Below are 11,177 nucleotides of genomic sequence, written 5' to 3'. Positions count from 1 at the left end.
TAAGCTGTCGTGAAACCAACATTACGATTAGAAGGAACCCCTAAGAAAAAGGTTCTATTAATGCTAAGTGGCGCATAAGGGTGGTGGTGAAATTTTAAAGAGATTGTTTGTTCTTAGATAATAAGCCTTAACAAATTTGTCAAATTAGGCATTGAAAATGTTCACTACAAATATTGATTAAGTTTGAAAATTGATTCCCAAAATTTTAAAAAATAGAAATGAAGCATTCTCTTACTTTTTGATTTCTGAATACAGAAGTCCTTGCCACTTCTTTTGATGGTTCCTGACAAACCTGGAACATTTTGCAGCATTATTGCCCTGAAGATCACTAGATGCCACGATGACTTAACCTTGTTCCATATTTGATACAGGTACATCAATTCCACCCTGAGGTTGTAGGTAACCATGTTTTGTTGTCCATTGTTAGACGAGGATAGAATGAGACCTTGTTAACCTTGTAAGCTTAAAACTACCTAAAACATGCATAAGACAAAAAAGTTAAAAAGTGCTGAACTAGACAATTTTTCCTAAGAAACAAACTAAATAGTTTGCTACAGACACAGCGAAGATAAGAACCTGCTGACCACTTTTGGTTGATATTTGCTTGCCATCTGAATTGATTTCACTGCCTCCCATAACTGCTTATTGAATATTTACACTATCCCGTACCAACGTATTATTGCTTAACTCTGACCTATCGATTTTAACTGGCATAATGTAAGGTTGTCGTTAGGGATCTTTTCCTGCCATACCTGGTGTCAGCATTACCAGAAACACTTGTGACAGTGTACCAAGTAAAATAATTGACACACACATATTGATTACTTTTTCAATTTTTGCGACTTTCGTAGAATAATATCATATTTCTTTTTTTTTTTCTTTTTTATGCGAAGCCTGCATCAGGTAAGCTAACATTGAAATATTCACCATTTTTATGGAATCTTCATTAACATCCCTTCACATTTTGCAAAAAAACCTAGATTGTATATCCGACTTTACGCCGAATTAAACTTTCCAGATTGTCCATCATTGGGAGCTTGTGGTAATACATAAGTTGGCTGCTGGACATTTGATGATTGCTGTCCATTCAACTGGACAAGGTTGCCACTTGAATTCTAGAAACCGGAAAAAATATACTAGCAAATACATCATGAAAAAATATTAGTAGTCGAGTAAGCGAATAACTAAGCTGTAGTTAGCACTAGTCCTTGCTGCTACCACAATAATAAATTAACACTTACGTGATAACTGTTGCTTTGAGAGAACGAGCTTTAAGAATTTTGACTGTGACTGTGGATTCCAGAACTTACCAACAAGGACCGACTATTTTTTTAAGTAATTGACGTTGTCTGACTGTTTTGACTGCCAAAAGAACTTTTTGGCACATCCACCGGACCAGAACTTCCCATTCCTATACCAGTGTTTACCCTGGCTTGACTTGGTTCGATAATGTTGCAATTTTTTTATTATGGTGAGAACTACCAACCATGTTATGACCACTTGCAGAGGTCATTAGATTAGCACTGTTTAAAGAGGCGTTAAGAGGAGGGGCATGTGCTTGTGTATAAACTTACTTTATCGAGGTACAATGCGTTGAAGTCCAAGTAAAGTTAAAACCAAAGGTTCTCTATGTGATAAATTATTATGATGGCCTTTGCAGTTTTTTATACATTTCAGAAAAAGAACAGGAAGTGCTGCGAGGTTGTGTTATTTTTTATATATTTTAACCAATAAGTGATGTTTTTAGGTGAGAAGTGTCAATACACAATTTGGTAGTCAGCAGAAAAAGGTGTCCGTTTTACTAGCAGTCATTATTAGACGCACAGAACCTTTCTCATTCTGATCACACTTGTTGTAAAAACAAAACTAATTCGGAAAATTGGATGACGCATATATACATCCGATGATTCGATGATTCAAACGAAGTTACGTCGGATAACAGTCTACACGCTACTATACTTATGTCCAGTACCATCGAGTTTTCTTGGTTACACTTCAATTATAAACACGCATGTCTTGTTGTTAACATCTTTTTTGTCTGTGTTGTTGTCGTCTACCCGTGGAAGAATCCACGGGGTCGCCCGTCCATTATATATAGCATTTCGAGTTTTTGTAACAGGAAGCGTCTTTCGCTGACAGACAGACGACGGCTATTATTAAAGAGAATATCTTTCTTTAGTGACTGGAACACTAAAAATGATTTACAGCCTCTATACTTCATCGATTTAAGAAAAACACATATACATGTGTGAGAACATATGTCCTTCTTTCCATCTGTCAAGCGGCACATGAATTAGTGCAAATTGAGGTTTTTATTTATTGTATTCCCGATAAGTAGGTGAAGAAATACCTAACTTGTGAATGCTGATGAAACGTTGTAGAGCAAGCATAGTGTAGCAATATGCAAGGTATGATAAAAGTTAGTTGCGCGTGCCGCAGTTAGTTTTTATCAAAGTTTTTTAAGCGACTTAATGAGACAGTGGGTAACGAAAACACAAAAAATACAAGAAGAATTATTGTATATTATTTATAATACCTGCTTACACACAAACTCTTTCCGTTGTTTAGTGCGCAAAGTAATTATTTGGCGGAGAAAATGGAACATTCTATAAAGTCAGAGATTAACCTGTGGTAAGGATATCTGTTAAAAGGTAGTTATGCCCTTATTGAAAATAACAATGTATACCTATTCCAAAGTAAAATGTACCAATTATCAAATAATTTGGTAGACATGAGGTACAATGTTAAATAAAATCTTAGTTATAATATTACACCAAATCTTAGGTACATCCTTAAAAATAATTTTAGGTACAAAGACAACACCAGTTTCATGGATATTAGCGTCAACCTCGTAATACTCAGCAGCCGCAACATATTAAATTTGAACACACGTACATTGACAGACTTAAAAACCTGCTGGTAAAATTTTCTAACATGTCTGCATCACTGGCAAATGTACGTCAGCGTCGCTAATGACCCCATAATTAAATAAAATATACGCATGCTGAAGTTAGCAGCAGTTAACACATGAGTTTAGATTCAAGTGATTCTCAACATATTTTGACAAAGTTTGTATGTTAAATTTGCTGTCCCTTAAAAAGAAATTAAAATAAGAAATAAATAATAAAAAATGTGTAACTAATAAATAAGTCAGATTTAAGGCCGAGTTACACTTACGCAATAGTGCAAAAATATTGAAGCAAAATATCTCATTTTGCGTGTTTTAAATTAAACTCAAAAAAAAAAAAAAATGTAAATATCGAATGAAGGGAAAATTTTTTTACCCTGCTATTTTATTAACATCGTAAGAATAATTTTAACTATGATACAGAAAATAATTTTTGAAAACTTAAATATTTTTATTAGTATTGCACAAGTTTAACTCCGCCGTTAACGTTTGTGCTAATTTTTTTGCATTGTTTTTTTTTTGCATTATTTTTTTATATGTATATTTGATGTAAAGTACGTCGTGGATTCTTTCCATCCTTTGCACAATCTTATTCAATAATTTCAACACGTGTGTCACATAGTTTTTAAAGATATAACATCTCCTTTGTCTTGATTAATCAAAAAAATTGTCCAAAGAGTCAACTGTTAATTTGGAGGTAACAAGTATTTCTCCGTTAATGGATATTCAACATCACCGTTAGGAAATTCAACTCCAACTATAAGTTTATCTGTCGATATTTCATCATAAAATAAAACTTCAATGTCATACCTCTCAAAAGCATTTAAAAATTGAGGAGATGTTTTGCGCACTGATGTAGTATAGCCAGTGATTGTTATCAGCAGTTCTGGTGAAGAGTTAGGGTGCGTTATGTATAACTTTCCTTGGTCGTTAACTTCCATGTAAAATATATAAGTTCCTGTTGTTGGAGGTACAAATATGGTTTGAAATTGGCGCCCGAAGTAATTAGCCTCGTGATAATATGATACTGCGCGAAATTGATTAAACCATGCAATTCCGTAGGAAGGATTGTTCGGAAAATTATAGTTGGATGTTAATGAATCAAGAGATGATACACCCGTGAACATTTTAACTTGAATTCTTCCGTCAACTAAAAACCAATATAGTTACAGCACGGAATTTAATCACATTTGGAATTCATAACAAGCACACACCAAAAATGAAGTACGCAACTTGGAAATATTAAGCTCGGTTGCTTTAGTATGAGAGGTCTGTTACACATGCCCGAAACAACGCCGATGCTGATATGCAATTTTATGTGGCAAAATAGGATTAATAGACATTTCTTGACTTTCATGTAGTTTAAAACTTTTGGTTTACGATTCTTTTTTTTGCACCAAATTCAGCACCGGTAAATAAGTATGCGTGTGAATTTCTAACTCGTTTTAGCTTCGGAAAGTCCTGTTTTTGTGGCATTATTGTTACAGTCAAACGCTTCTTACCTCCAAGCTCTTTCGAACCTCACATGCGAACCCAACAAAGATCAGATATAGCGTAAGTAGAAACTCTGTTGTAGCAGGTTATTTATTTGCAGTATGACTTTGAAAATTTTACAATTTGTTGAGTTTAAGCGCGGACTTCGGTCTTTCCTTTAGCATGTTTTCAAACAAATATCTTGAAGACTATTTGCTCTGGATAAACAACAGACGCCGACGTGAGTTTTATTTCCGGCACGAGTAACCGAAACCTCATATACTTATTATTAGACTTACTTCCTGTTTGAAATCTATGAATCCCTTTTTCTGCCAAGCAAATATCAACAACGAGGTCCAGTCCATTGTCAGTCTCAAGCAAACCACCCACTGGATAAGGACAACGATATGGTGAGCTTAAGGCATACTCTATAAAAGATGTGTGCACAATAACATAAAAAAGTTCTGTATGCCAAAATATTTCTGTAAATACATTAAGCAAGCCTGCCAAGAATAAAGCTAATTGCAAAAATGAACACGAGAGAAATTAAAATAAATTGGTTCAGCGGTATAAAGAATCCTTTAAGTATCACGTGACGTCTGTTTTATGATTTGCCATGTATTTCAGGAGTAATCCTTCAATTGGCAATCAATTTATGTTTATAAAAAGCAGGGCTGAAAAAATCTTATTTAGAGGTAGGTAGGATAGACAATTTATCTATCTTAACAGTTCAGAGATAGCCTCGAAAACTTTGAATAAAATTTGAAACATTTGAATAATATTTTAATATTCTAGAGCTTCAGATCTTCGAACCGCTACCCCTCTTAGCCACTATATTGGCCCATTTACTTTCAAAGTCAACTCGTCTGCCTTGCAGGCCCACCCTCCATGTACTTACTATCTGTAATGTACCAAGACTTTGAGCAACTCTCCTTAAGTACCACAATATTATTGATAGGACAAACTCTTTTTTGTGAGCATTTATGAAAGATATTGCCACTTTGTCCATCATACACAAACTGTTGACCAACATCTTTTTGATCACATTGTTTAATAACGATCTTTTCGCCATCATCAACAGAACATGAACCAGGTGCGTACCAACACCAGTTGCCTGCTGCTAACTTGATTACCCCCTCTGTTCATAAAATGTAATATGAATGGCATAAGCTGATGAACAAATATAATAAAAGTAAATATAATACTGAAAATAAGCGAATATTATTTGTATTTTTTAGTTTTTAAACTGCTGTCGTTGGAGATCATGCAAAGTAATATGTAGTTGGAAAAAGCTCTTTTTTTGCCTTATAACTCAAATTTAAAAGTTAACAAATTATCTAGATTGACTACAGCGATTTCAGCTGTGAAGCTATCGAGTTGGTGTGAACAAAATGGTAACTTTACCTTTTGAGTAACAATCACATTGATGTGTTTTTTCTTCGGGTGGTTGAAGACATGTACATTTATCGCATTTGTTGACTGGACAAGAAATGTTGTACTATGTAAAGATAACCGGAAAAAGATGAAAATCCTTTTCAAAATAATTTTAGTACAGGGTCTTTAATAAATTTAGGATAATTTATACTCCTCTTATAGGGTATACTGAAATTTTATTTTGGTTGTAAGGTTTAATTGGTGCAATTATTTTATATCTGATCCTTACTATAATAAGTAGATATACAATAGGTAAACATAGGTTATTGAGATTTATTAACCCGAGGTGATTTATATTCAACGACGCGCAGCGGAGTTGAATATAATATCACCGAGGGTTAATAAATCCAATAACCTATGTTTACCTATTGTATATATGTTTTATTATATACCCAAAAGAGATTGTTATAATTAATATTACTTATTTTGTTTTGTGTTTGTTTTGTTTTCGTTTCATTTTATAGTGTAGATCGAAACATTTTTTTGTGAAATCGACATGTTTTCGAAATGTTGTTGAAATCGACACGGTACAAAGAGACAAAAAGTTCATTTCTTTTTTTTGAATGTTGAAACACAACACAAATTTTTAATTCAAAATTCAATAGTTTATAAACACAATAAAAGTTACAATCTAAATAAGTTTACATGGTACTAAATGTGCAAGTTAGAAATTAATTTGTAAAAAGAATTTTCTCGACAAAAAAGTTCCCGCCATTTCACGTGTTTGGAAATCGACCAATCAGAAAACGGACCACTAAGAAACAACCAGTCACAGTTAATTACGATAAAAATTAATGAGGCGGAAGGATAAAATCAAAACATGCGTTTACGAATGTTTTGTCAAAACTATTGTTACGTCACAAGCATTGAATAATACGGGTGGAATACGATTATTTATTCAATGGCTGTTTTTGCTTACGGGTATATAATAATAAGGCTAAAAATTGTTATTTGATGGTATAAACTAAAATATTAATCTTACGACATTGATATGAAAATCTTGTATTTTACATCGTCGATTGTGTGGGCATTTTTGGTTAGCCCTGTGCTTACGTTAGGCTTTCTCGTGTTTATTAAAAATAAGTACAGAGGATTGTTGTAGCGGCGTTCGGAAAGACGAGTTTTCTACGTGCACAAAATGGTAACTTTAATTTACTGTATTGTGACAAAATTTGACAGTTTAGCCAAATTTTCCCTACAGTCGTTTAGTTTATCTTCTGCTGGCAATGTTTTTTTTATAAACTCAAGATTTTTATGGCTTTGAAGTTAAATGCAAATAACGCTGGCTTTTTTGAGAGCACACTTTCCAAAAGCCTTATCTGGTATTTAAATTCCATGTACCTAAAAGCAGAAGTATTTGATGTAACGTGATAAGCTACCACATGGTTTTGATTGCAAGAAGCCAAGATGTACGAAACTATTGTTTATTTTATGCATGTAGCTAGTATTTTTTTACCGATCACATTTCTCTCAACCTATATAAAACTTGATTCATTATCTTTAAAGCTATCGAACACGTGAAAGTCTATTGCTGTAATTTGTGACCTGCAAAAAGATTTTGTTATCATTTCAAAATTCATTTCAAAATTGTTTTCTTCGCCATAGTATGAGTATTATATACAAGAACATATAGAAATGTACAATAAAAACACACGAAGATTTTCGTAAGTAAAAACTCTTACAACGTCAGGTAATAGCACTGCTAGACAATAGAACCACTATATATATTATACAATTTCTGAACTCTAAAAGGCGTCTCTAAAAAGTGTAAAGGACATTCATAATTTTTGTTAGCACTCTAAAAAGTGTAAAGGACATTCAAAATTCGTTTCGTAATATAATAAAGAATATTGCCTTACCAAGTATTTGTTTCTCCAATTCGGGTGTCGAATGTTGAATCCGGTATCATAATATACCCATCCAGTTGCATTTATGAAGGTAGTATTATCCAGTTTGCTGTTTCTATCCACAGACAACAATTCACATGTCTTTGTCGCTTTCTTAAAGTTAAAGGACTCGCATTGTATGTTGTAAACGCAATATTTTCCACAATCTTTGAAACTGCAATTACTGTAACCTGTAATCGGTGTTATGTTCAGTTTTCTGTTTGCGACAATTTTTCGAAATAAAGCCGCCTTTCCATTCGAGGTTCTTTTTATTCCTAGTTGTTTATCTATTTGCGCATATCCTGTGCTTAATAGTAACGCAAAGAAAAATGAAGTATATCTTGACAAACTATAACTATCCATTTTATCATCCACTTTGTCTGACAGATATCGTGAAAGTAAGCAAGTAAAAAAAAGGTTGGTGAAGTATTTTTACACAAAACCTTTTCTTCTATCACCATAATCATCTTATAAGCAATTTTCCTTTCACTATTGAAGAAAGAAGGTAGCGTTAAATTATTATTGTCACAAATACTGCTTCAATATTGATTTAATTTACCAGTAAGTTTTATCCAAACAATTATTAAAAAGTGTATGGAGATATAATACGAAATCATTTATTTATATAATCCATTTAGATAATCTATACTGGTCATTTTTAACTGATAGCTATCCTCAACAGATTCACAGCACGGTACAACAAAAAAACGAATAACCGTCACGGTATGATTTTGTTGGAGAATCGTTAAGACATAATTAGCTATATTCATACATACGCACAGATCAAGTTACAATAAATCCAATATCTCAATTCAATTGTGTAATAGACTTTTTTTATGACAAAGAATAAACTTGGGTTTAATAAACGTTTTAAAAGATTTTGTTGATGGTTATTCGGATATTTTGTTTTAAAAACATGAAGCAATGAACTTCAAACCAAACGTTTCTTTCTTTCAACAAAACCTGGTTTTTACAAACTTTTCACCAGTAAATCTTTCTGAAATGATCCTGGTTTCTACAAACCAAAACAAAATTCGTATCAGTTAATAAATATAACAAAAACTGTTTTAATTATCTCTTCGAAGAAATATTACCCTCGGTTAGCACGTGGACCTTGTAAACTCAATCTATAATGTAAGCCTGGGACAATATTTCGCGGTATAGATAGACACAAAAAGAGTTATATTGTATTATTTAATGATCTATACTGGTCAAAGCACCATTTTAAAGCCGCAATAAGCCCATGGTAAAACCACAACTGTCACAACAAAGTCATTAAAATATATCGCATTTGCTATATAGTGTGGCCAGAGACAAAATACGGCTATTAATATACACATGTCGTTAACCCGTGGAAAGATCAACGGAATCGCGCGTCTTTTGTTTATCGCATTTCGTGTTTCCGCAACAGGAAGCGCCTTTCGCGGACGCACAGACAGACAGAATACGGATATTATTAATAAAGAGAGTTGGCTAGAATTTTCTCCATACATTAGTACACGGTTTCGAACAATTAACACTGTATTTCGGCTTATGTTTGCGTTTTTGTGATGATCAGACAAAGTATGAAAACTTCCATCAGTTTTAAAACTCGGACTCTCAATGTATGAGTTATTCGAAGTCTCGATAACTGGGGAAGATTTTATTGAGGATGTACAATAATCTAGCATGTTTCAACGCAAAATTTAGAGGGATAGTTTAAAGTTTATATCCGAAAGTTTGATTTAATGACATGATAATATCGTATCGAATAAACTAAAGATATTAAATACACTTCTTTCTCGTTTTCAGTTATATTTGGATGTCTAATGTGATATTTAAGATAATCTGTGGTGTTTTTTTTTCTAAATTTATTCATCACCATAGGTTCGACTTTTGTACAAGTCACTAAAGTCAAAAAAAAGCATCCCGTTTTGTCGACGCTTTAGGGACAGAATGTTTATATTCTTCTATTTCTTTACTTCTATTGTCATATGATGACGTCATAGGTCGTTTTTTCACATATCAATCCAACTTGTCTTGATTGAGTAGCTACTGTCACAAGTGCTAACAGATATACCAAGATTTATTTCATGCTGCTACTAACAATAACATTGGCCATGTGAGTGAGTAGTTTTTATTTCAAACTCATACATTAGTCGTGTGAGTGGGTAGTTTGTGTTTGAAACTTGCATTGACCATGTGGGTGGGGGATTCTTGTTTCACATTTACTTTTGGCAATGTTGGTGGCGATGTTATTTTACATATATGGTAACACAACAATGCATTTTTTGAACATGTCTGTCTTTTTTGTCTTGGGAATTGCATTTGAAAGATATTCCGCAGTAATCAAGCCAATCACACATAATTTTTGCCGGTTAAAAAACGTCTATCTAGCAATTGGTGTCATGTGGAGGTTTGGTTTAATTCATGCTGAAATTTTATTGCAACTTATTGCGTATAATGGTTGTTAATGTGAGCACCACAGCTGCTGCTACCATGTTGTTAATCATATGCTATACTTTGATGTTACTGTTATAGCAAAGGCATTACAGAAAAATGGAGAAAACAAAAGTTGAGCAGCTCTCTAAACAAAATCTGAAAATGTTTAGAATGAGTTTGATGATTATTGTGGTTGTCATAGCAACATACTGGCTATTTATAAATTTTCACGTTCTTTTATTCACACATATTTTTCCTTTCCAATCCAAAAAAAGAGTCAGTGATTTAGTATGTTGTGAATGCGATGGCATGTTCTGCATCTCTATTAAATCCAATCATTAAGATTTCGGATCGTATCCGAATTCTTATTGAAACCGGCCGATTTTCCTTTTTTTTCTTTTTTTCTTCGTCCGGCAATTTGATCAAAGTGCCATCGATACCATTTCCGTTGTTGGGGCAACGTCTTGTAATGACGTATAATGCAACCAATCAGATTCGAGTATTTTTTGTGACGGAAAGGACCACCAATCAAGTTCAGGCCAGTTTGCTTTGCGTTGAAGTAAGAAAGACGTCAATACGGAAACTGCTAGATGCCAACATTTCAGAAGTATATGTCGCACAGCATAGCGGCCATAAAAATATAGACTCTCTTAAAAGCTACAAAGCAGCTAACAAACTCAATTACACAATGTCTCACATTGAGTTCTTCAAACAAAGGTAAAATAAATCAACTAACACCACTCCTAAATCATCATCGACTTCCTCTTTAAAAAAAACATGTTTCGTGTGATGCCTCTACGTTTCTTTCGCAAAATCCGCAGGTATGTGTGTTTGGTTTAGCTTTTCTTCGTCTCCGGAAAAAAGGGAACACATCGGTGAATCTTTTACGCGGAACCAATGCATGTGCGAGATTACATGAAAAACTTGCCAAGGCGGTAAAATTTTTATTTATAAAGCAGGTTGACATTGATTTTAAAGAGAACGTCTTGTGGCCATTTTTGCGCAGAAGCTAGCTAAATTAGGTACATTTTGGAAATTCATTCTGCAGACTTTGA

The 11,177-nt window shown here is 33.5% G+C and overlaps 1 protein-coding gene across 1 annotated transcript; it reads right to left on the bottom strand.

Annotated features, from left to right (window-relative positions):
• Nucleotides 1-1,352: 1,352 nt before the first annotated feature.
• Nucleotides 1,353-8,090, bottom strand: LOC130625922 (uncharacterized). The gene is made up of 5 exons (XM_057441047.1): nt 7,675-8,090; nt 5,786-5,879; nt 5,280-5,519; nt 4,681-4,809; nt 1,353-4,058 (listed from the first exon to the last, which is right to left on the bottom strand). Exons 1-5 carry the CDS (start codon nt 8,062-8,064, stop codon nt 3,595-3,597), a joined length of 1,317 nt encoding a protein of 438 aa, XP_057297030.1. The 5' UTR covers nt 8,065-8,090; the 3' UTR covers nt 1,353-3,594.
• Between the last annotated feature and the right edge of the window lie 3,087 nt (nt 8,091-11,177).

The sequence above is a fragment of the Hydractinia symbiolongicarpus genome, chromosome 14 (genome assembly GCF_029227915.1).
Source record: "Hydractinia symbiolongicarpus strain clone_291-10 chromosome 14, HSymV2.1, whole genome shotgun sequence".
Classification (NCBI taxonomy): Eukaryota; Metazoa; Cnidaria; class Hydrozoa; order Anthoathecata; family Hydractiniidae; genus Hydractinia; species Hydractinia symbiolongicarpus.
Note: the sequence above shows the minus strand (reverse complement) of the source record. Positions and strands in the feature narration are given on the sequence as shown.